We start from the raw sequence: 25,117 nt of genomic DNA, 5'->3' as shown, positions 1-25,117 counted from the left end.
TATCCTACGGAATTTAAATAAACCATCCCAGAACATTGAGAATTAACAGACTGGAAACAAATCATCCGAGTGGTGTGCCACCTGGCACTGACAGAGAAACTGATCCAGAACAGTAGTCTCGACAATTTTCCAACACAACTTCTGACCCGGGGAATGGTGGAGACCACAAGATGTACTAAAATGATACCAGAGATCTAAGAATATTTCCGTGTCTAAACAGGGAAGAATTAAAAACAGGACACACTTTGCATACATCTGGTTTCATCAATTCAATACTACACGCACATGAGTGCATATAAAATTCAGACTGGCAAACACCAACACAAAAATGGGCAGGAGAGAAGGGCCAACAACGAAATAAAGACAAATTTCTAGTGAACACGTGGTGCAAATTTCCAACTGAATTAGTATCCAAAGACGTACAAATTAAAACAATGAACTGTCCAAATTTTCTCTAAGAAACTGAGATTTTTTTCTTCACTATTTAAGTGTTTTGAAGCACGGTCACCAGTAATTACACTCTGGTTACAGGAATATGGGCACGGCTCTTCTGAGATGACCTATGACCTATGACCTACTAGAGCGGAAGCCTAGGCGCTCCTTCACCCACACCCCTCTTCTACCTTTCACAATTTCTCTGACAAAGGAAGACTTGCTACTTACATGCCTCGTCTTCACGTTCATATATTTAAAAAATACACATACTGGGGGCTGCCTACTTGGCCCACCCATGACAGAGGTGCACGATGTTAGCTGATGAAATGAGAGGGATCCTTCTCCAAGTCAGCAGTCAGGAAACCAAGATGTGGAGTGCCAACCTGGCAATCCGCACCCTCTCCTGTGTCACCCTTGGGGTAAGAATGGTTGTGTGTGTGTGTTTGTGTTAAAGGACTGCCAAAAAAAAAAAAAAGAGAGAGAGAGAGAGAGAGAGAGAGAGAGAGAGAGAGGGAAAGTCAGGAGGAGAGGTTAAGTATGACATACTATATGACCTGCATTATTACGTGACAATGAATGGACAGAACAAATAAGCAAATGCCCATTCGTGACAACAGGTTTTGGAAGACACAGATAAAACATATAAAAGAATGAATTTCAACCTAGGGAGCACCAAACATACAGGCAACCGAAAATACCTAAAGAACCAAATACTTCCAAGTTTCACACACGCCACACACATTTAGTTCCCAAAAGGGCCAGTGTGCACAGGATGGGGAAGGTCAGTAACCGGAAACCGCACGCAGTGCCAGCAGCTATTCCTATCCAGACCCGACCAATCTAAGGAAAGTGACCAAATCTGTACTACCCAATCCCCTTCCGTTGACCGACGATTGCCTGAGTCAAAGGTCTTTCTTGGACCATCGCAAGTTTTCTTTAGTCTACGCCGGTTATGAGAAAATCATGTCAGAAGAACGAAGCTCCTCTCATTCAGGTATATGCTACATCTCACACGAGCACCAAGCGGCCTCAACTGTGGTTTTGTTACAAAAAGATGTGTGCAGGCTTAGGAGAGCCTCAGCACTCGTGAGACCTGGCTGAAAATGCTGAACTCCGGAGGCACGGTTTCCTCCAATCCCAGCCCTGCCTACTCCCGGGAACAGAGGGGCACTGGGCGGAGACCATGCGAGGTGCTGAGGGTGCGCTCCTCCTCCTCTCTGGGCCAAGAGACACCGCAACACGCCCCGTCCTCCCGAGGGAAGAAGCTTCTCCGCCATCACAAGAACGTCGCAACACGAACCGGGCTCCACAAGGAGGCGAACTTCATCTGGGCTCCGAGGTCTGCCAAAACTATGGCAACCAGACCACCAGGGAGCCAGTTAGCAATAATGGACTCACTTAACCCGCCAGAAGTTCTCAATCTTAACGATTACCCAACTGAGAGGGTTTAGAAGGAAAAGACCAAAAGGAACGGGAAAGTGAGAGAAAAGGAGAGAAAGGCGAGCAGGGCATGTGCTAAGACACCACAGAAATAACTTTGGCGTAATTTTCAACAATCCTTCGTTAGTAATAATAAAATTATTTTGAAAAACTGTCAGGGCAGTCAGTAAGCTAGCTGGTACACAGAAACTGTTGACTGCCCGGCAGCGAGCACGACACGTGAATGGCACCGGAAGCACAAGGACACTCACCCCCAAGGCTGGCAGCCTCTGCGTGCAGCTCACCGCCACCTTCAGCTTCCAGTCAGTTTCACCATCGAGCTGGTCAGTGCGAATAAAACACGAACCTTGGAATGAAAGAAGAAAGTTCCGGAGTTACAGGTACTTTAAGAGCACAATTCTCCAGCACAGTGGGATACAGAAATGATGCCTCTAGAGATTCACGGAAACAAAACTCCTTACAAGGCTTCATTTATTTGATTCACAAACGAGTGTGCAGAGAAGATCCAGGTCATTAACTGATCACTTACCTCCTACGTGCTGTTCTTGCCTATTAAGGCTTAGTATTAATTAGTGCTTTATTTTAGAAAACCTGCATTGACCATTCCCACCCTCAATTCATGTTCTGATGATAACAGAATATGCAAATACACAAAAATATCCCAAGAACGTGCGCCATAATGTTGCTAATAAATTATCTGATGTGCCACCATAAAACAGGTTCAGTAATAAAAGCACAGCTAAAATGTCAAAACCCAGGTAAGGTCTATCGTCATACGACCCTCTCAAATTTTAACATGAGAAAATATTACATTACAAAATTCGATTTACTCTTGACCACTCTCACACCATTTCTCAGAACCTATCCTAAGACAGATAAACAAAAAATGACCGATGTGCCAGATGACCCTGTAACGTTATTTATGGTAATGAAAGGCTGGGAATCGGTGAATCAAAGGAGCACGAGCAGCAGGAAAACACAGGGCCCAGGTGGCAGACATGGAGGGAACGGACAAAGGAAAGGGAGGAAGAGAGAGAATGAGAAAGACCTCCATTTTTACAGGTAACGATCCCTTGGGTGCACATCGCCAGGTGAAGAAAGCGGGATGCAGATGCTGGGCGTGGAACTGCGCCTTCCCCTGACAAGCCAGGTGGGGCAGGGAGGGGACGTGCAGGTGGGGACGTGGGGATGACGTCTGCCACACCCGAGTGCCCCCCATTTTACACTGCTCGCTCTGAAGCCATATGTTTTACATAATTAAAAAAGCAAATTACACCAAACTTCTAAAAAGCAATCCCTAAAAACAAGCACATAAAACAATACATTAGCAGTTTCATAACCAGATGAATTCCAGTGACTTAAAGTTTTTCAAAAGCCCACTTACAAAATACACTGGTTGTAGAAACCCACACCAGCATGCGTGTACCTTGGTGACTCATGACAAGGACCTGGTAGACAACTGCAACCTCCCGAGAAGACCCTGCACGTGCCCCATCCCACACAGCCCTCCCTCCTTGTAACACTACCGTCACTTGCACTTCTTGCTTTGATTGAGAGTCTACCCCCCAAATCCCCCTCAAGACACTACAGCCGAGCCTTGTCCATTCTGGGCACGTCTTCCAAGTCACATTTCATCTACAGGCCCTCCCTGCTCTGCCTCTAAATTGTCTACTGAAAGGCCCCGTTTGCATCTCACTGACCGAACACTCATGATCCAGGCCAACCATCTCCCCTCCACCTGGGGGTCCCGTAACCCCAGCTCCTGCACCCGGAGCCCAGCTCACACTCCAGGGACCATCAGAACTGTTGCCCGACTTCCATCCAGAGGCACCGTGTCCAGGCTCTGCTCTGCTTTGATGCCAACAGGCCCTTTGTGCTCAACGCCCATACCCACGCCTGCACTACAGGTCGAAGAAAACAGAAGTCTTTCCTTCCTTCTCAGAATAAAGAGCTAGAATAAAATGTAGAAAGAGAGGCATCCGCTCTTTGGATTCGGTCTTGTCACCTGGTGACACAGTTCCTGTGAGAAAGTATTGATTCCTTGTTGCAATTTATCCGCATTTCAAGACAATGAGTTGGCTGCCTGCCATCTTCACAAGATGACCGGTTAGGCACACATGTGTGTGCGTGTGTGCGTGCGTGTGTGTGCCGGGTGACCTCCAATGCCGTTCTGCTCATTACAGAGTCTCAGGCTGATCCATTGTTGGAGCAGGGGAGACATCTGATTTTCAGAATTACCACATTATGAAGATCAAAATGTCCAGTGTTCAACAAAAATCCCAAGGCACACAAAGTAACAGCAGAGTATGGCCAATTTAAAGGGGGGGGGGGGCTGCCAAACAACAGATACTGTCCCCGAAGAAGACCCGACATCAGATCTACCAGACAAGGACTAGTCTAAAAGATGCTCAAAGTCAAGAAAATAATTATGAACAAGATGGAATCAATAAAAACAGAGAAAACATAAAGAGAAAAAGGAAAAAAAAAAATTCAACAGCTGAAAATTCAACACATATAATAATGTCAGTGAAAAATTCCCTGGGTAGAGTCCAAGGCAGACTTGAACAGGCAAAAGAAAGAATCGGTGAACCTGAAGACAGGGCAATAGAAATGGCCCAAAATGAGGGACAGAAAGAAAATGAGCTGAAAAACCATGAACAGAGACTGAGAGACCTGTGGGACCCACCACTCAGCCCAGCATACACACAGTGGGAGTCCCAGAAGAAGAAGAGAGAAAGGGGCCAAGAGACTATCTGGAGAAATAATTACTGAAAACATCTCATATGTAATACAAGACACAGATGTGAACACCTATGAAGCCCAAAGAAAGCCAAGTAAGATGAACTCAGACCCACTCTGAGACAAGTTGTAACCAAACTTTCAAAAGACCAAGAATCTTGAAAGCACCAAGAGAGAGGGGAATCATCACACCCAAGGGGCCCTCAGTAAGCTTATCTGCAGATTTTTCACCAGAAACTTTGGGTTTGAGAGAAAGTGCACCAACGCATTCAAAACGCCTCACGAAGACAGACCCGTCACGTGTGACTCCTATATCCAGCAAGACTGTGCCGCAAAGCGAGAGGGAGATCAAGACGTTCCCAGACAGACAACCGCTGTGGGAGGTGGGGACCACCGACCTTTTCTGCAAGAGCTGCTTGTTCCCGGGAGTAGGGCAGACGCAAGGACAGGACAGGAGACAGTCACTAGAGGCCGTGCGAGAACTAAGGTCTCGGGGCAGGCCAGCCCACAGCAGGTTATAACACGAGGAGTATGGCCACAACAGTCTGTAACTGCACTTGGTTTTCTACATGATTTCAGAGATTCATAAATCTGAAGAAAAGCAATCGTTCCTCTAAAAGTTGAAATTATGTAACTTTGGCTTATAATTCCACATCTTGTTTTGTACATACTTTGAAACACTATGAATGCACTGCAAATAATTTTTAGTTTATGTTTCTGGACACACAATGAATAAAGATGTAATTCTGTGACATCCACAAAGGGGTGGGGATGGAGTTGTAAGTGAGCAGATTCTTGTACGTTATCGAACTTAAGTTGGTACAAACTGAAATTCCACAATTGTATCTTCAGGATGCTGAATGTCATCCCCGTGGTAACCGTAGCGAAAAAAGTTCTAGAATGGAAACAACAGGCAGTGAGAAAGCAATTTAAACACTTCACTACAAAACATTCACCAAAACAGAAAATAATACAGAAAGTGAGGGATCAAAAAAGAGCTCTAAGGCACATGGGAAACCAACTGCAGTGAAAAAGTCCTTCTCCGTCATTATGTTAAGATGTAAGTGGGTGAAACTCTCCAAAAAGAGAGACGGGCAGAACAAGTGAAAACGCACAATCCAACCACATGCGGTCTGGAGCTCCAAAGACACACAGAGGTTGAAAGAGGAAGGATGGTGAGAGATGTTCTGTGGGAAAGAGTATGGCAATTTGTCACAAGATTAAACACAGAATTAGCAAATGAGGCAGCAGCTCCACTCCTGGGGATAAACCCTTAAGAACTGAAAGCAGGGTCCCCAGAAGAGAAGCGTACACCGTGTTTTACATGGTCACAGCATTACTCACAGGAGCCAAAACACGAGAAAAACCCAAGCGTCCACTGATGGAGGCGTGGATACGGAAAATGTGCTCTGTACATACAGTGTAAGACATGGAGCCTTAAGGAAGGAAATTGTGCAATACGATGCAACATGGACGAGCCTTGAGGACATTATGCTAAATGAAACCAGCCACACACAAAAAGACACATACTGCAGGATTCCACTCATATAAGGTTCTTAGAGGAGTCAAATCATAAAGACAGAAAGCAGAATGCCGTATGAGAGGAGGGGAGAACGAGGAGTTATTTTTTAATGGATACAGAGTTCCTGCCCTACAAGGTGAAAAGTTACAGGGGCAGAGGACTGGTGTAGTTGCACAACAATGTGAATGTATTTAACATCATGAAAGCTTGCACTTACAAATGGTTAAGACGGAGTGACGCTGTGATTTATGAGAAATATATATTTGGTCTTAGTCCACAACTTCTCACTCTCTGCTCCTAAATATCCTACCTGTTGAGAGTGATAAAGGTGTCTTTTGTTAATGAAGGAGACTTCTGGACCCCACTCAAGGGCGGGGCTGTTGCCAGGACGACCAACCAGGTGATCAGAGGGTTGGCCCTTCCGGCCCCACCCCCGACCTCTGTGGAGAGGGGAGGGGCTGGAGGCTGCATCAGCCAATGGCCAAAGATCTAATCAACTGTGGCTACACAAAGCAGCCTTGGTAAAAATGCCAAAGGACCGGGTTCAGAAGCTTCTGGAGATTGGGAAGAGTGCTGTGCGGGGAGGGATGGAAGCCCCACAGCCTTTCCCCAGACCTGTCCCTATGATCTCTTCCTCTGGCGGTTGATTCTTAGCCTTTGTCACCTCCTTGAGCCACCAGGTGAGCGGCAGTGTTCCCCTGAGTTCTGTGAGCCGCAGCCGCAAATTGCCAGTTGGTCGGAAGCACGAGTAACAAACAGCCTGGGACTTCCGACCGGTGTCCGAAGTCGGGGTGGGGGCATCTTACAGGACTGAGCCCTTACTGCGCAGGATCTGATGCTGCCTCCGGGTGGACAGTGTCAGAATCCGCAGGCACCCTGCAGGTGTCCCGAGAACTGCCTGAGCTTGTGTGTGTGGGACCCTCCCTACCCCAACTTTGGAACCGGGTCCAAGAACTCTAAAAGAGATAACAGATTTTATGTTATGTGTATTTTAACACAATAACAAAAAAGATACATTTAAAAATTAAAAGCATTCACCAGCCTTGTAAAAAGAAGGCTTACTGTAAAACAACAATAATCAAGGTGGTGGGGTGTGGTGAGAGAGTGCACACAGGTCAATGGAGCAGAACAGAGCCCAGAATTAAGCCCCATAAACACAGCTTCAAGAAAGGAGCAAACACCGTGTCATCGGGAAATGGCCCTGGGAAAACCAACCAACGCCCCCCCCACCTCCCGCCGAAAAACTGAATGTAGACGCAGACCTTACATCCCTCAGGAAAATCAACTCCAAATGGGACCTAAATGTAAAATACAAAACTGTAAAAGTCCTGTAAGACAATATAGGAGAAAACCTAGGTGACCCCAGGTGTGGTGAGGGCTTTTTAGATACCGCACCAAAGAAACGATCCAAGAGAGAAATATGTGATTAGCCAGACTTTGGTAAAATTTAAAACTTCTGTTCTGCAAGACATTATCAAGAGAATTAGAAAACAAGCCACAGACTGGGAGGGCGAATGTTTGCAAAATATACATCTGATACAGGATCGTTATTCAACATATACAAAGAACTCTTCAAACTCAACAGTAAGGAAACAACCTGATTAAAAAATGGGCTGAAGCCCTCAACAAAGAAGATATACAGACGACAAGTAAGCACGTGAAAGTCTCCACGTCATCCCATGTCATCAGGGATACAAGTCACAACCACAGGGAGACAGCAACCCACCCCTATTAGAACGGCCCATGCCCGGGGCACTGACCAGGCCGAGCGCTGACGGGCTGCGGAGCCCCAGGAGCTCGCGCTCACTGCTGGTGCGAACGCAACATCGTGCAGCCACTGCAGAAGACAGCTTGCTGGCTGCTTGCGAAGCTAACCACAACCTTACTGCATAATCCAGCAGGACTGCTTGGCATTTACCCAAAGGAGGTGTGAACGTAAGTCAACACAAAAACCTGCACGTGCGTCTCCTACCAGCTGCTTCCATAACTGCCAAAACTCGGAGGCAACTAGGGCGTCCTTCAGGAAGTACACGAATAAACTGTGGTCCATCCAGACAACGAGGAATTAGTCAGCACTAAAAAGAAATGAGCCATCAGGCCATGAAAGACACAGAGGAAATTTTCACGCACGTCACTCGATGAAAGAAAATCTGATACGGCGTTCTGGAAAAGGCAAAACTAAGGAGACCACAGAACGATCAGTGGTTGCTGAGGGATGAACGGACAGAGCACGAAGGATTTTTACATACAGCATCACTAAGGAAAATACTCTGTACGATGCCATAACAACACGTCTTTATCCATTTGTGCAAGCCGACAGAACACGAACCACCAAGAGTGGAGCCTCACGTAAACCCGGGGCTTCGGCTGGTGCAGGTGCATCTATGGTAACCAGCGCGCCACTCTGCTGGGGTGTGCTGACGACAGGGAGAAGCCATACCTGTGTGAAGGCAGGGCGCACACGGAAAATCTCTGTCCCTCCCTCGTTTGTAAACTAAAACCGCTCTAAGACAATAAGGTCTAGGGGCGCCTGGGTGGCTCAGTGGGTTCAGCATCCAACTCTTGATCTCAGCTCAAGTCTGGACCTCAAGGTTGTGAGTTCAAACCCCTCACCGGGCCCCATGCTGGGCATGAAGCCTACTTTAAAAAAAAAAGTCTGAAAATATATTTTAAAATGCATTCAGATTAGTATAGAATATATCAACCAACACCTTGTACAGTTGATCCTTAACACTTGTACAAGGATTGTTTGAAAATAAGTACAGTACAATATAGTACTAGAAGTGCATTTTCTTTTCCTTATAATTTTCTTTCTTTTTACTTCCAGAAATTTTTTTTAATGTTTGTTTGTTTCTGAGAGAGAGGGAGAGGCAGAGCACGAGTTGGGAGGGGAAGAGAGACAGAGAGGGAGCCACAGAATCCCAAGCAGGCTCCGGGCTCCGAGCTGTCGGCACAGAGCCCGACGCGGGGCTCGAACCCACGGACTGCGAGATCACGACCTGAGCCGAAGTCAGATGCTTAACCGACTGAGCCACCCAGGCGCCCCTCCTTATGATTTTCTTAATAATGTTTTTCCTCCAGCCTGCTTTACTTTAAGAACACAGTATACAATACATGCAAAATGTGTGCACTTTATGTTATTGGTAAGGGTTCCCGCCAACAGCGGGCTACTGGTAGTTAAGTGCGGGGGAGTCCAAAGTTATACATGGGTTTTCAACTGCACAGGGGCGAGGCGGGGTAGGTGGTAGAAAGTGGCCCTGACCCTACAAACATTCGATCTTTGCAGTAAAGAAACCCTGCGAGTAACCAGAACAGCAAGTAACCAGAACTGCAGAAGCCACGTTTAAGTTTACATTTGAGCACCTACAGAGGGAGACTCCTTCCAGTTATACCTTCCTCATACGTAGGTTCAGGGCCCCGTTCCCCTGACTCTCAGGGCTTCCCCGCACCCACAGACTTCACCGACGGCACTACGGACGGATGCGGCCCGGCACCCGCGTGCTCTGCATGCACGCTGCCTCCAGAGCTCGCTGTGGCGGGTGCTGGCCAGGGCACTTCCTCTCCACCTCAGCAGCCAACTTCATCAATAACCCATCTCACCGCCTTTCCCCTTTTATCCAGGAGAGACCACGGCAAAACAGAAACATTAAATAAAAGGTTTCCACAGTATCTTGAACTACTTTACTAGTATGGATGGCATAACTTTAAGCGTCCCGAAGCTGCTTAGACTCAGACGGCAGAACCAGATGACAACAGCTGAGTTTTCTGACATCTAACAGACCCGTTAAAGATCACTTATCCGTAAAGCAGCTCAAATGACATGGCTATTTAACAGTTAAGTTGTTAAAATAATTTAAAATGGTTAAAATACACTATAGATGCTTATAATTAAAACAAAAATAAAACTGAATAGTGATGGGAGGTTGTGAATAACGTTATGTTAAGAAGAACAGATTAACTGATAAAATGCAAATAAAGACCTGATGATGATTTTACAGGAAACGTCTGGAACTATTCACTAAGAACTGCTGATAGGGTGACAAAGCAGCGCCACCAACTTGTACCATAAGTCACAGGTACAGCTGTGCTTTTCCTCAACACAGGTTTCCACGCGATGCTGCCCCTACAGGTGTATTCAGTACTCCCTGAACAGAAAGCAGTGCTCCTACTGACCTTAGCAGGTTTACAGACGAGGAATTAGAGAAGCACAGAAGCCAAATCAGAAGGAATAAAAGAAGCTCTGGGAGACACACACGGTCCAGGTTGATAAGGAAGCCAGACTCAAAGTCCTTAACACAAAACCCACACTTCGTCATCTGGAGCAACCCAACGTCCTATTCTAGAAATCAGATGGAAGGGCTTCTGCAAAAGTCACCGAGGGAGAGGGATCCGGCGGGCATGCCAAGTGGCTACGATATACAGTTACCGGAAAGAAGACCCGTCACAACATGCTTCACGCACCCAGAACAGTCAGCTTAACAAAGCAGGTATACTCACTCGCGGAATGTAACGGTCTTTTCTGCCATGACTGGGATCCTCCTGAACCTCGGGGGGCCAAAGGACCGCAATAAAAGAGACCACTGTGGGGTGGGGAGAAGGAGGGATACAGACTGGGATAAAGTGCCAGGGAGACGAACCCGGGGACATAGGATTTAATACAAGTACACTACGGGGTGTCTGGGTGGCTCAGTCGGTTAAGCGTCCCACCCTTGGTTTCAGCTCGGGTCATGATCTTGTGGTTTGTGAGATCTGACATCGACCCCCTTGTCAGGCTCTGTGCTGACAGCATGGAGCCTGCTTGAGATTCTCATTCTCATTCTCTCTCTCTCTCTCTCTCTCTCTCTCCCCCCCCTCCCTCTCTACCCCCCCCACCCCTCCTCTGCTGTCTCTCAAAATAAATAAACTTAAAAAAAATTTTTTTTAATGTTTTTATTTATTTTCGAGACCGAGAGAGACAGAAAATGAGCAGGGGAGGGGCAGAGAGAGGGGAAGAGACAGAATCTGAAGCAGGCTCCAGGCTCTGAGCTGTCAGCACAGAGCCCGATGAGGGGCTCGAACTCATGGAGTGTGAGATCATGACCTGAGCTGAAGTGGGACGCTCAACCGACTGAGCGACCCAGGCGCCCCACAAAATAAATAAACTCTAAAAAAAAATGTAACGCAAGTACACTTCTTTAGGGCCTGGCTCATTTAGAAAACACCTTCTAAAGATGGTTATGGGGAGGCACTAACAGAATACTCCAAATTAAGGAAGAAGGAAATATGGCGTCCATTCTCCTGATTAGAAACTGTTCTGCACCCACCCCTCAAAAAATATATGGAGGCATGTATGCATAACACCAAGTCACTTACTTCTTTCTTCTCGAAAAAGGAGGTCACTAATATTACTGACCGTCTACGAAGTGCCTGATATGTGAGCTCCCATCAGACAGGAGGCAGGTAACGTGCCGCTGCCGCAAGCCTTGAGTTGCAGCGCCCCGAGGTCAGCGTGGGAAGGGCACAATGCCACCACGAGGTCATCCGACTCTAACCCTGTGTCGTACTAGCACATAAAATTCACCACGGCTGATCAGTCAGCAGTCTGAACCGTGTTATGCAAACATCAAATGTTTTATTTGGGTGCTGGTGGTTGGTTAGGCACGTTGTGTATTTTTAGTGACTTGGCTGACCTAATTCTGTGAAGTCCACTTCCCCTGTAGCAGGGACACTCCCGATGTCCCTGACAGGATTTTTATTCCTGGCTTTCTAAGGGCTACTCCTGGCCCCACATAAACTTCCTGTTGGCTTAAAGGTGGTATCCGAATTCACGTGGTCGGATTTTTACCCTTTACCACTGGATGCATGGGGCTGGGAGGCCACTCCCCCAGTTCAGAAGTTCGTTCGTGATTCTGCCCCATGTTCAGTCAGGGACAGACCAGCAGCTTGAGGTTCTCTCTGTCCACTCCTGGGGCCACAGCCATGGGTTTGGCATACGGACGTTCTTCTAGACTAATGGGGAGGCTTGCGATTGTGCTTCTAAGCTTGGCTTCGCAGGAGCCACACCAGAGTGAGCAGCACACCCGGAAGACTGTGCTTAGGGCCCCTGAACCAGGCAAGGCTCTGACTGCTGATGGGTGTGCGTCCTGCAGAAGTTTTTCCAGAATGCCCCACTCTGACCACGCCCGAGCAGAGCAGCCCAGCACACACATGCAGTGACGAGCGCGACCCCGTGGGACTCTTCCTGGCTCTTTCCCTGGTTCCGGCGGTGAAATTTCTCGCTGGGCTCTGTGTCCCTTGGTGGTGTATATCAGGGACCCTCCCTCTGAAAACTGGCCACCAAGCTCTCCATTGTTGTCAACATGACCCTTCGGCACGAACTCCCAGAAGGTCTGTTCCTAATCAGCACCACAGGGAAAGCTGCAGAGATCTCTCGCCCCAGGCACGGGAAATGCCAATGGGACAGCAGCTTGTACGTGGGTGCTGGGGTTGGAGGGGTTGTGGTACCTTCTCCAGGCACGTTACTTTCTGCCCCACAAGCTAGCCGGTGGGGGTAATAGCTGGGGCCCTGTTACTCCCAGCTCGTCAAAAGCGAGCAGAGCTCTTGCCTCAGAGTGGGAGCTGGCCAGCAGAGGGAGGGCCCATCCACGGGGCCAGGGGAAGTGAGCCATTAGTGCAGCCCCCTCGCAGGGCGGTGCCCTGGCCTTAGGCTGGCGGTGGCGGGGAGACGAAGCCAGTCCCCGGATTCCAGGCTGCGCTGGCATGGAGTAGAAGCCGCTTCCCCATGGAGCCAGATTCCACAGAATCAATCTGTTCTTCCTGAGAAAGGTCTCTGAGGAACAGGAGAACGACTGCTCTCGAAAGACACATAACTGAACACTGAGATTATCTCAGGCATTCTCTTTGGTGAAAAATAAGTCTCTAGTCCTTTCGACCAGGGGTGACTCTGCCCCCTGAGGATACCTGGGAACTTCCGGAGATGCTGCTTGTTTTCAGAACCGGGCGGGGAAGGGGGATGCCACTGGCACAGTGACCTGAGGCAGGAATGGGCTCAGCAGCCTGTATGAAGGCAGATGTGGCCCCAGACGGCGGCAGCGCCCCAGCAGGCTCCCGATCCCGGGCCGGGCTCACCTCAGCTGGAAGAGCAGGCCTTGGGCTGAGCGCCAGCTCTGCGTCTCACTCACCAACGCTGCCCGTGCGGCGACCCCATCTCACGAAGGCTTTCTCCTGCACGGTGGGAGAAGTCACATGTTCCTTACGGCCGTCTCGTAAAACTTAGGGGCAAGTCTAGGAAAGCCTGTCGGTGAGTGGCAGACGGCAGGAACTCCGGATTTAGCCTACTACGCCTCAAGTTTGGGGTACTGGTTAAGGCAGAAAGGTAAGAGTGTGTCTTCACGGAGCTCGGTCCAGGACGTCTCCCGCGGGACGTGCGCCAGCCCCACCGCCCCGCGGGCCCCCGGAGGAGATGCGCTCTGCCACCACGAGCACCTCCCTGCCCTCTCACTGCTCTCCTCCGCCAGCCGGGGCACTCCCGACGAGTCCGTTCGGTGTCTGCGGTGTGCCCCACGGAAACCCTTCAGCAGTGACGCCTGCAGTCCTTTTAGCTACTCTCCGCCACGGGCATCAGTGCTGCCCACGGGACCAGAGGGGGTCCCCAGAGGCGGAGTCACTCTCCCGAGGCCCGGTAAGACTGACAGCTGCGAGACGCTCTCCGAGTCACCCATCGTATCAAGTGGGGACTCCTGGAAGAGACCTTTGTCTGATCGCGTGCACTTTACATAAACAAATTGTTACGCGTTACCTGTCACACGACCTACCACAAGGAGAGTATTTTGTACGAACTGATTTCAACTAAAACGAGCACAAGGAAATCTGCAGTGGGTCTTACTTTACAGTTAGACAGTTTTCCAAAACTTAAATGTACGTGCGATTATATACGTGCGGGTGCATGCGTGTGTCCTGCTATAAATTTAGCTGCGCGGGGACCGGACTCTAGGTTCTGTCTGACACGTGCCGTGAGACGTCCGTGCCGACAGCCCTGCTCTAGGTGTGACTTCTAACATATAAAATAGTAAGAAGGGAAACTCACTAGTTTCTTAAAGTTCAAATATTCTGTGGTTCTAAAATAGCGAGACCAACACCTAGACCTCTATGAACTTATTAAACACCGGAAGAAACAGAGCTGCCTTTCTTTAAAGAAAAAGGGATATGCTTCATATTAAATAATTATATCCTGCTTTAAAAATTTAGAGACAATAGACATCTTACTAACCTTCGAGTACAGTTAACGTTACTAACCTTGCGGTAACGGAGATGATTTAAAAAGAGAGACCGAACTGTAGCAAAATCAGAAGTACGGCCGACTTGACGTGTCTCGCACGAACTCTATCTAATCATGTTTAACAGCAAGCAGTGGCTACGATGGATGCCAGTGAACGCTCGGCAAAAATGAATTATTAAATTGGCCTGCTCGTATCCTGTTACAGACTTCTTATGAATACTTGATTTTATTTTGTATTAATTGACAAGAGCTGACAGGAAAGGACAGGTTTAATGACAATCAAATGAAGATCAACTGGGCCATGTGTCACACAGGAGAGCTGCATCGAGTAGTGATAAAGTAACCGCTGGGACACGAGGAGACAGAGCACAGGAGTCTGTCATAGACCGTGATAAGTTATCCTGTAATATTAGTAGATTGCCTGCAACAGCTCGCGAATCCAATAGCTCTCAGAGACGGGTACAGTATATGCCCAACAAAAGAAAAATAGATATTGACTCTGCATATGTAATACCAGATCGTTTGCCATTAAACTTAATTTCTAAATCATTTATGGGACTTAATGACTCTGCATGAAATTTTTAAGCCAGTGGGAAGATGAATAGCACCAAGAGAGAATGTGGACGAGCACAGTGTCATTTACCTACCCCTGGCCCACTAACAGGTGACAGCTGAGCTATTGAAATATGTCCCAAACACTTAAACTATAATGTCATCACTTAGGAGACAAGTGAAAAAGATATTGGCATTTATAAGAGATTGATGAAAATTAGTTCCAAAGCATTAATTTCTCTTAATACCACTAAAAGAATTGTGTGCATTCAGGAGATATTTGATCTGAATTAAGAAAGTGATGAAGCAACTGACTAATTGGGACTTAAGCCATCAGTCCCCAGATCCATCAACAGCTTCATCTGCATTCTAAACAATCAAGCCGGCAGCCCAGGGACCGTCCAGTGTTAGTCCCTGGTCACTACACCACAGACAGGCCCCCTGAGCTGTGCTGACAAACACAAGCTTTACCTGGCCAAGCCCGGACACACCATGGAGACCGAAGACTTGTCCACAGGCTAGGGCTGGAAGGTTTTTATTATAACAGACAACCTACTATCAGATTCTTCTGAACTGACACTGCAAAGTAATAAAATAGTATCAATGGCGTCAGTAGATACACAAAAAATTCTGAATAGGTGTACTTTCAAAAATGAGATGATTACAAAAACTTAAAGTAATTACTTAAAGTCATAGAAACAGAGCTTCCCAAGAAATTCTAAGAATTTAAAGCAATATTACGACACACATTTTATCCAGCTGGGAAGCTCCTGGGTCCATTTTACAAAAAGAAGAAAAATAGCAAGAAATAACAACCTGACATTTTAATATCTGCATTATCTATAGTTAGCGATGGTTTTAACAATTTGTGTGATAGGAAAAATAATAAAACTAAGGAATATAACAGAACCGTATGCTTAAACAGACTACAGTAAGGTCCTAACTCAGATTCATTAATAACCTTCCAGGAATATGTGAAACAATAAAGAATTTAGCATAATGCATATTAATTGTGTCCATTTTTCTGGGGAACGAGTTGATTAATTCCTAAGATTCTCAAAGACATCCAGGACCTCCACAATATGAAGTACCATTACACCACAGTGGGCAATTGTCCCTACAACACGAAATGCAACGGAAAAGTAGAAGCAAAGAAAATGTTTTTAAAACATCATCAATCCTGGGGCGCCCGGGTGGTTCAGTCAGCGTCCGACTTCAGCTCAGGTCATGATCTCACGGTTCATGGGTTCGCGCCCCACGTCAGGCTCTGTGCTGACGGCTCGGAGCCTGGAACCTGCTTCGGATTCTGGGTCTCCCTCTCTTTCTAGCCCTCCCCTGCTCATGCTCTCTCTCTTTCAAAAATGAATAAACGTTAAAAAAAAAAAATTAAAACATCATCAATCTAGATACAATGTTCTTCATCCAAAGCTAATAAAGAGTATCTCATTTTGCCTAATGCTCTAATATTCTACCTATGTTCTGCTGCCTAAACAATGATACAGTGAAAACATCATTCAGAGGCTGAAGCACTTCTAAAAATGCTGTTAGTCACGTGATCATCAACAAGGCCCTCAGATTCCTCCTCTGAAAAATGAACGTTTCTCATTATCTTCTAGCTTCAAAGTGCTGGCTTTTCTTCACCTTTTATCTCCCAACACAAACTGTATAATCTATTTCTCTTAAGTTATTTATCTAAACACCATTTCCATATTTAGGACAGTATTCTTTTGTTTTGTTTTGTTTATTTATTTTGAGAGAGAGACTGCAAGAGCGCGTGTGCTAACAGGGGAGAAGCAGAGAGAGAGGGAGACACAGAACCCCAAGCAGGCTCCACACTGTCAGCACAGAGCCCAGAGGCAGGGCTTGATCCCACAACCATGAGATCACGACCTGAACCGAAACCAAGAGTCGGACCCCGACCCAACTGAGCCACCCAGGAGCCCCTAGGTTAACATTCTTACTCTCATATATTATTTCCACCACAAACATTCAAAGGGTAATTAGTATAAAAGCATCTCTCAGGGTCGCCTGGGTGGCTCAGTCGGTTAAGCGTCCAACTTCGGCTCAGGTCACGATCTTGCAGTTTGTGGGTTCGAACCCCGGGTCGGGCTCTGTGCTGACAGCTCAAACATCTCTCAGACTTGAATAAACGTTAAAAGAAAAAATTGAAGAAAAAAAAAAAAGCATCTCTCAGGCACAAATGTTTCTGCTATTCATTATATTAAATACATTTAGAAACAAAGACAAACCATAAGTAAGTAGATGATGTAAACAGGGATGGCAGTGTAAGAATGTCCGAAAATCCATTTCTCCATAACTACAATGAGAACATCAGTAAAAACTGTGAAAGGCAACCCTTTCAGAACTCTGGGGAATGATCAAAGACTTGCGACAGTCCCAGGTGCATCTGTTTCAGAAACACGGCTAAACTGAGCCGAGAGTCAGCTGGGGAGTGTCGTGATTTCTCCCATTTCCAAACCCTCCCCCCTCCACCCCACGGCTCCACGGTAGCTGAGAAAACGGGCAGCCTCTGACGGGGACCAATCACAGCTGGGGCCCTTCGAACCCACGCCCTGCGAACTGTCATCACCTGACAAGCAGGGCTCGCCTCGATGTGACCCGACCCGGAGCCCATTCACTGACGACAGCACTTTCCCTGGGCTGTGGGTCAAAACCCGTCAGCGGCAGGTGTCTGACGTCACGGCTCCCTCGGGTGGTGACAAAACTGGTAAACACTAAGCTAACCAGAAAATTGAAAGAAAACTGGGAAAATCAGATGACCTGAAGGAGGCTCTGAAAATTCCCATCACATTCCTGGGAGTCTAGAAGCCAGCAGCCCGTGCGGAGCTGCACACGTGCCCAGGAAACCCAGAAAGGCCGTAACCTCACGCCCGGTGACACGATCAAGAAGCAAAGGCATGGGCAGAGCCGTCACCCGCCTGCCCCGTCTGCAGGAGTTAAGGGGACACAGGCTACCGTAAAAGGTAAACCTTGCAGCTGGGGCACTCAAACAGCTCGCTCTCTCCAAGTCACTTGGTCAGGGGAGGGGAGGGGGCTCAATCCCGCAGGCCTCCGTGAACCCCGGCTGGTGGCTTCAACACGCAGCTCCCGAGACGACCCCGGCCACGGCGACGGAGCCGGCACTGGGAAGACAAGGGTCCAAGGCTACAAAGGAGGTTGAGGCCAGGCCTGGAAGCAGCACACGTGGCTGCCAGCCGTCCTCCTTCGGCCAGACATCAGGGCACAGCCCCATCGGACTGGGCAGGAAAGGGGCCTGGCTGTATTTCTGCGAAGACAGGGAAACGGACAGAAGAGCCGCTCCCCGGTCCGCTGGCGGGAAGAACCAGACCGCAGGAAGGAACACACAATAAGGTAAACGTATCAAGTGTACGTGCCCAGGAGAAGCAGCCGCACTCTGGCGTCAACCGCAGCCTCGCGTTACAACGTAAATAACCGTAACTCCAGTGGGTGAGAAAACATTTTCTTTCTCAGGACTTAAAATGTCCCTTTAAAAAAATGCTGTTTACATATGAAGAAAACCCTAAGCTAACAACTCTAGCACCTGGCTGGCTCAGCGTGCGACTCTTGATCTCAGGGTCGCTGAGTTCAAGCCCCACGCTGGCTGCAGAAATTACTTAAGTAAATAAACTTAAAAGAAAGTTGCTGGGGCATGGCTCAGTGGGTGGAGCATGCCAACTCCATCTCAGGAATGTAAGTTCGAGCCCCCCGTTTGATATAGAGATTACTTAGAAAGAAAAGGAAAAAAAAGAAAAGAAAAAGAACAACTAAATTAACAACTCTAAAATTTAACTTTGTCCTTTCTAGGTTTCACACTACAAATAATACATATGCTGAGCTTCCTAAAAAAATACTGTTCATTTATTCAACAAAGTCAGAAATGTGAGACAGAAGGAACTTGGGCATTACTTGAGAGGGCTCCCATCGTTTTAGATACGATGAAACGGTGTGTGGCCACGTGGCTGGCGCGCGTGATTCAGAACTGGCCGGAGCAGACCAGGCTTCAGGTCTCCTGATTCCCAGCATACAGGTTTCCCCCTCGACCGCATGAGGCTGCCATCTCCTTAGCCCTTTTCCACCTGCTTCTGACTGGGGAAAGCTCAGTCACAGAAATAATCATTTACCCTGTGAAGCGCCTTCAACTAAGCTTCAGACCTAAGCAACGGTCTGCTTCCTCTCAGGATCCCCCCACACATCTTCTAACCATATTATCTATATAATCACAGTACTACTGGCAAGGTATGTCCATCCACACGACTGCTTAGAAGGGAACAAAACAGTCTTGCTCCCTTTGGATCCTACGTGACAAGTACTGCCTGGCACACAGGCAGTGGTCAATACGTGTTTGCTGAATTAACAACACTGCAAATACAGAACGGCAATCAGATTTCAAGCAACATTATTTAATTACTTACATATCAATACAAGTGTGAATGAAAACACTCATTTGATATAAAGGTTGTGATAGGATTATCTTTTGTTAATAAACATAACTAGTAAAGATCATTTGAAATATCAGCAGTTAAATGCGATTTAGAATTAATGAATTTAATGTATTACCATTCAAAGAAAACTTTTCTGTAAGAATAAATTTTTATCTTTCAAAATGAAAATCAAACTCCTAAAATACTAAATGATCAGCAATTTAAATACACATAGAAATACCTGCTTTTTCTGACGTCCTCAGAAATACCATGTCCGATGGAATTCTTTGATTCTGCAGAGAGTAATATAAAATACTAATTATACATATGCAAGTTTATAAAGTAACACCGTTCCATTACAAAGTAGAAATAGCTAGCAGAAACTATCTAAAAATATGTTATAATAAAATTTATACTGAAGCAATTAACATTAATGATTTGTATAACAATTTGTATAATTGATATTCAAATTCATTTTTTAGTTAGACTTTTTACCATTTTTCCCTGTTAACAAACCATGAAAATAGCATTTGTGAAGACCTGAAACCTACTCCATTTCTGAAAAGCGTTACATATTGCCTTTTCTTTGGCCTCTTTCTTATCTGAACTTGTGCATACAAGACAGAAGTTTCTGCCCTAGAAAAAGTTATGTCCTCCCTATTAGACTAAAAAACCCTGGGAAGGGAGGGTAGGGTTCCAAGGCCTAACCCAAAACAGAAAATACCATAAATAAACTATTTACTACATATTATAAATGAATAAATGTACTACTGAGCAAACAAACGAAACCCCCACAAATTTGAGAGAGATTCTTTTATAAAGCAGAAAAGGACAAAATCTCAAAAGTACTATATAGCATATAAAAACTTTTACAAGAATTTGCTATTAATACATTTATTTAATCATTGCTAATCATTCTATCAATTGGGAAAGCTGTATCAAACTAAGAAAAATATATAGTAAAGAACATTTCACGTAACATCCTAAAGTACTTATATTTTTTGAGACCTGATAAAGTAGAGGAAGCAAGCAATACAAGCAAAGCGAGCAAGCAATACAAACAAACAGAAGTTGTTAGGCTGAGAACACCGCGCTGTGGGATAAAGCTGTCAAGTACTGAGATCTAAAGAAGTCTTAGGTCAAAAAGGAAATCACGATGGAAGTCAGAAGATATTTTTAGCTGAACGATAAAAATGCAACACAGCAGAGCGTATGGAACCGTGCTCCCAATGCCAAAGGGAAACGTTAAGAGGAAAATGTATACAGTTAAATGCACACAATGGAGAAGGGAAGCTAAAAATAGAATCTGAATATCCACTTGAAAGCAGGGTGACGAAAGCCAATGAGCCCCAAACGAGGTACAAGGATGTAAGCAAATACAAAGCAAAAATTAATGACACAGAAAACAAGTATATATATATATATATATATATATATATATATATACACACACACACACACACACACATATATACATATATATGTATATACATATATATGTAATGATCAGCAATAAAGTTTTTTTTAAATATGTGCATTTCAGTAAAAAGAAAAGCGAACGTTAGACTATTAACTAATAAAAGATGCAGAGCAAGTCAAGTTCTGTAAACGAAAAAACTATCAAACGTTACTGAGAGAAGCTAAACAAAACCTACGTAACACAGAACACATCCTGTACCAAAATCAGAACACAAAGATGTCAGGTGCCCATCAACCGATCTAACGCAAACCCAATGAAAATCTTAACACGGTTTTTGGGAGGAACTGACAGGTATTCCCAGTATTTACCGGGAAATGCAAAGGCCGAGAATGAACAAGACAAATGTGAGAAACAAGGAGGCTGAGTCTACAGTATAATAAAACTAAAGTATCAGACTAGAACAATTACGACAAAACGGTTTTCCACCTCGACAGACAGTTCTACTGATGTACACGCAGAGACAACAGAAGGCTGGCCCACATGTTCATGAACACCAGGTTAACGAGAAAAGGTGCCACTGCAGACCAATAAGGAAAAGTGTTGAGAAACAGATATCTACAGAAGATGACGGGAAAGAATACCAAATTTCTGTAAGAGTCAAAACATAAAAATCTATCCCGAGTGAATCTGAATCTATCCCGAATGAGTTTCTAAATGTCAAAGTCAAAGCGATAAAGCTCCTAAAATACAGAATATTTTGACAATTTTTTGGTAGGGTCCCTACCAAACCTAACAAGACTCCTCCTCACAATCAAAAATTTTAAAAACCAACCAACCAAACAAAAACCCAATTAACTATAAATGAGAAGATTAATAAAATAGACTTCATCAAAATTAAGAATATCTGTTTAACAAAGCACACCAGGGAGGAAAATATTATTTGCAACATTATCACTAATAAGAGACCCCCCCAACCGGAATACCTAAAGGCCTAAAACCTGATAAGAAAAGAAGAGATAACTTGGAAGAAAAATAGCAAATGATTTCAATAGGCTCTTCCCAAACAAGAAAGGTATCCAAAGGCATATGAAAAGGTGTGCAATTTTGTTACTCTTCAAGGAAATGCATGTTAAAACCACCACTACCACACACATACTGGAAATGCAAAATGCACAGGGTCGACAATGCCAAGTGTTGACAAACACGTGAAGCATCCGGAACTCTTACGCACTGCACTGCCCACTAGAGGAGAACGTGGTACACTGCCTTGCAAGGTCATTTCCAGTATCCACTAAAGTGGAGTATATGTATCCCCCATGCCCTGCAATCCCACTCCTTAGGCATATATACAGTAGCACTGTGTGCACAATTATCACTTCTAACAGGCAAAACTAAAAGCTGCCCAGATATGCACCAACGGTAGGACGGACAAAGGGCACACTGCGTAACAACGAGAAGAGCAAACCATGGACACACAACAAAATGGAAGAATCTCACAGGCAGTACCGGACCAAAAAAGCACCCACCCAAATATATCCCCCATCCCACTCCACCAGGTGCCCCTGCTAAGTTGATTCTTAACAATAATTTTATTTGTAAGTATTTTATTCTTTTTAATGCTATTGTAATGGAATTTTTTCCCTTAATTTCACTTCAGGCCATTACTCTTTAGTCCCTTACCCTGTTTTATTTTCTGTGAAGCACTCATAAAGAGTGTTAAACAATCATGGATACTTTTTATTTTTCCCTCCCTTCAAGACTATGAGCAACACAGGAGCAGAGACCCGTGTTTTCTTAACATCATAGACCCTGGTACAATGTACAACTGTTCCTCCGACCATCACCCATTCAGGATATCTGGTTTGTGATTTTTGGCAATTATGAATAATACAGGCATAAACATTCATGGATGGCCTTTTGTGCCAATTCAAATTAACATTTCTCTGTGATAAGAGGTCCAAGAGTTCAACTGCTGGGCCATACCACAGTTGCATATTAAATTTTTTAAGAGACTGTCTATTGATTTTCTAGGGTAAGTGTAACATTTGATGTTCCCACTAGAAATGTATGAGTGGCCTTTCTTCACATCGTTGCTAGCACCTGGTGTTGTTACCAGTTTTCATTGTAGCCGCTGTGCTGTGTGTGCACGGAGACGTCACGGTGCTGTCACTTGCATTCACAGATTACTGATGACGCTGGGTACCCTCTCCTGCTCACTCTCCAGCTATAATCTTCTTGGAGACACATCTCCTCCGTCTTCGGTTCGCTTTCTCACTTGATTCTTCGTACTGCTGGGTTTTCACATACTCTAGATACACAAATCTATCAGCCATGTGGTTTACAGACGTCTCCTTCTGGGCCTTTTAGCCTGTTTTCATCGTAGTCACATGTTCTTTCACAAGCACAAACGCTTTATCTTAATGAGATGCAACTTACCGTTATTTTTCTTCTCCGCATCATGCTTTTGGCATCAAGTCTAAACACCAGTGTCCTACCCTAGATTTGGAGTATTCTCTCCGATGTTTTTCTTCCGAAGTTTCACACTTACACATTTTTCACTTAAAGTCATGATCCATTTTGATTTAATACCTCTATAATGTGTAACATTCAGATTGGGTTCGTTTCTTTAAACCCTGGACGTCCACTAGTTCCAGCTCATTGGTTGAAAGGCCAACCTTTCTCCATTTTAATTGCTTTTGCACTTTGTCAAAACTCACTTGAGCATTTTGGGTGTATCTATTTCTGGGTTCTCCAGAATGTTCCACCGATCTCGATTTCTCCCTTTCTTACACGCTGGGCTCGGTCATGCGCCTCAACACCAGGATGTCACCCTTCTCGCGTTATTCTCCTCACCAGCATTACTTTGCTATCTCAGCCTTCACAAATGGCTTTTACAATAAGCTTATTGTGTATGTAAAAAATGAACACAAAAAAACAAAATCTTGCTGAGATTTTAATGGAAATTATATTAAACCTATATTCAATTTGAGGAAAACTGGAATATTCCAATCCAAATCCACAGTATCTTTGATTACTTTCATGAACACATTGTCATTTTCAGCCATACCTAAGATTTAGTTTTCATAGTAGTGATTTATTATAAAGCGACTTTATTTTTAATTTGTTTCCACATGTTGGAAATGGGATTGGTATTTGAGTGGTGATCTTATAATCAGCCACTTTGCTAAATCTACTCATTATCATTAGTTCCAGGAGGTTTTCATAGATTTGTTGGGATTGTCCACACACACAATCATGTCATCTGCAAATAGAGACATTTTTATTTCTTCCTCTCCAACCTGAATTCCTTTCATTTGCTTTACCTGCCTTATTCTACGTGGCTAGAAATGTTAGTCGAGTTAAGACTGGTAGGAGCATGGGTGTCTGGGTGGCTCAGTCAGTTAAGTGTCTGACTTCGGCTCAGGTCATGGTCTTGCAGTTTGTGAGTTCAAGCCCGCATTGGGTTCTATGCTGACAGCTCGGAGCCTGGAGCCTGGAGCCTGCTCTGGATTCTGTGTCTCCCTCTCTCTCTCTGCCCCTCCCCGACTCACACTGTGTGTCTCTCTCTCTCTCTCTCTCTCTCTCTCTCTCTCTCTCTCCCCCTCTCTCTCAAGAAATTAAAAAAAAAAAAAAAATTTTTAAAAATTTAAAAAAAAACAGTGGTAAGAGCAAACATCCTGGACTTAGTCCCAATCTGAAAGGAGAGGCATTCAGACTTTCACCATTAAGTGTGATCTTGGCTGTACATATTTATAGGTGCTGTTTAATTAACTGTTTAATCCAGGCTGTGGAGAGTTTTTATTATGACTGTGTGTTGGATTTACCCAAATGTTTTTCCTACATCAACTAATTTTTTTTTTTTTTTTTTTTTTTAGTTTGTTAACAGGGTAGACTACATCTGGTGCTTTTAGAACACTGAACCAGCCTTAGATACTCGGAATAACGTCCACTCTGTCCTGATGTGCCGTTTTTCTCTATACTGCTGATATCCATCGGCAACTGTTTTCCTAAGGATGTCTGTGTGTATATGCACATTATTTGTAGTTTTCTTTTCTGTACTGTCTTGTGTTGGTATGAGCATAACACTGGACTCCTAATGCTCCATCCATCCTCCACTATTTTCTGGAAACTACCGTGCAAAAATGATGCAAAGTCTTCTTTAAAGGTTTCAAGGAGTTCTTCAGTGGAAACATCTGGACTTAGATACTTCCTTCTCAGAGATTTTATGTTTTTTAACAACTGCGGTTTATCACAGGTATGACATGCATTTTTTATTCATCGGTGCCAGCCTCAAAGCAATTTCCTCTCAT

General features: G+C 45.2%; 1 protein-coding gene across 13 annotated transcripts in view; it reads right to left on the bottom strand.

Annotated features, from left to right (window-relative positions):
• ATP9B (ATPase phospholipid transporting 9B (putative)) overlaps nucleotides 1-25,117 on the bottom strand; it is a 249,096-nt gene that overhangs the window by 155,026 nt on the left and 68,953 nt on the right. For 8 of the 13 annotated variants that reach the window (XM_053206081.1, XM_053206082.1, XM_053206079.1 and 5 more), the window contains 3 exons: nucleotides 19,629-19,680; nucleotides 10,634-10,716; nucleotides 2,127-2,221 (listed from right to left, as the gene is read on the bottom strand). In XM_053206081.1, the coding sequence (XP_053062056.1) occupies nucleotides 2,127-2,221; nucleotides 10,634-10,716; nucleotides 19,629-19,680 (230 nt within the window). Of the gene's footprint in view, nucleotides 1-2,126; nucleotides 2,222-10,633; nucleotides 10,717-15,416; nucleotides 15,616-19,628; nucleotides 19,681-25,117 lie in introns of those variants that run through there. The other 5 variants (XM_027069210.2, XM_027069213.2, XM_027069214.2 and 2 more) reach the window with 2 other exon arrangements.

This window comes from Acinonyx jubatus, chromosome D3 (assembly GCF_027475565.1).
Source record: "Acinonyx jubatus isolate Ajub_Pintada_27869175 chromosome D3, VMU_Ajub_asm_v1.0, whole genome shotgun sequence".
Taxonomy (NCBI): domain Eukaryota; kingdom Metazoa; phylum Chordata; class Mammalia; order Carnivora; family Felidae; genus Acinonyx; species Acinonyx jubatus.
The sequence above is the reverse complement of the archived record's forward strand: the minus strand, read 5'-3'. Positions and strand labels throughout refer to the sequence as shown.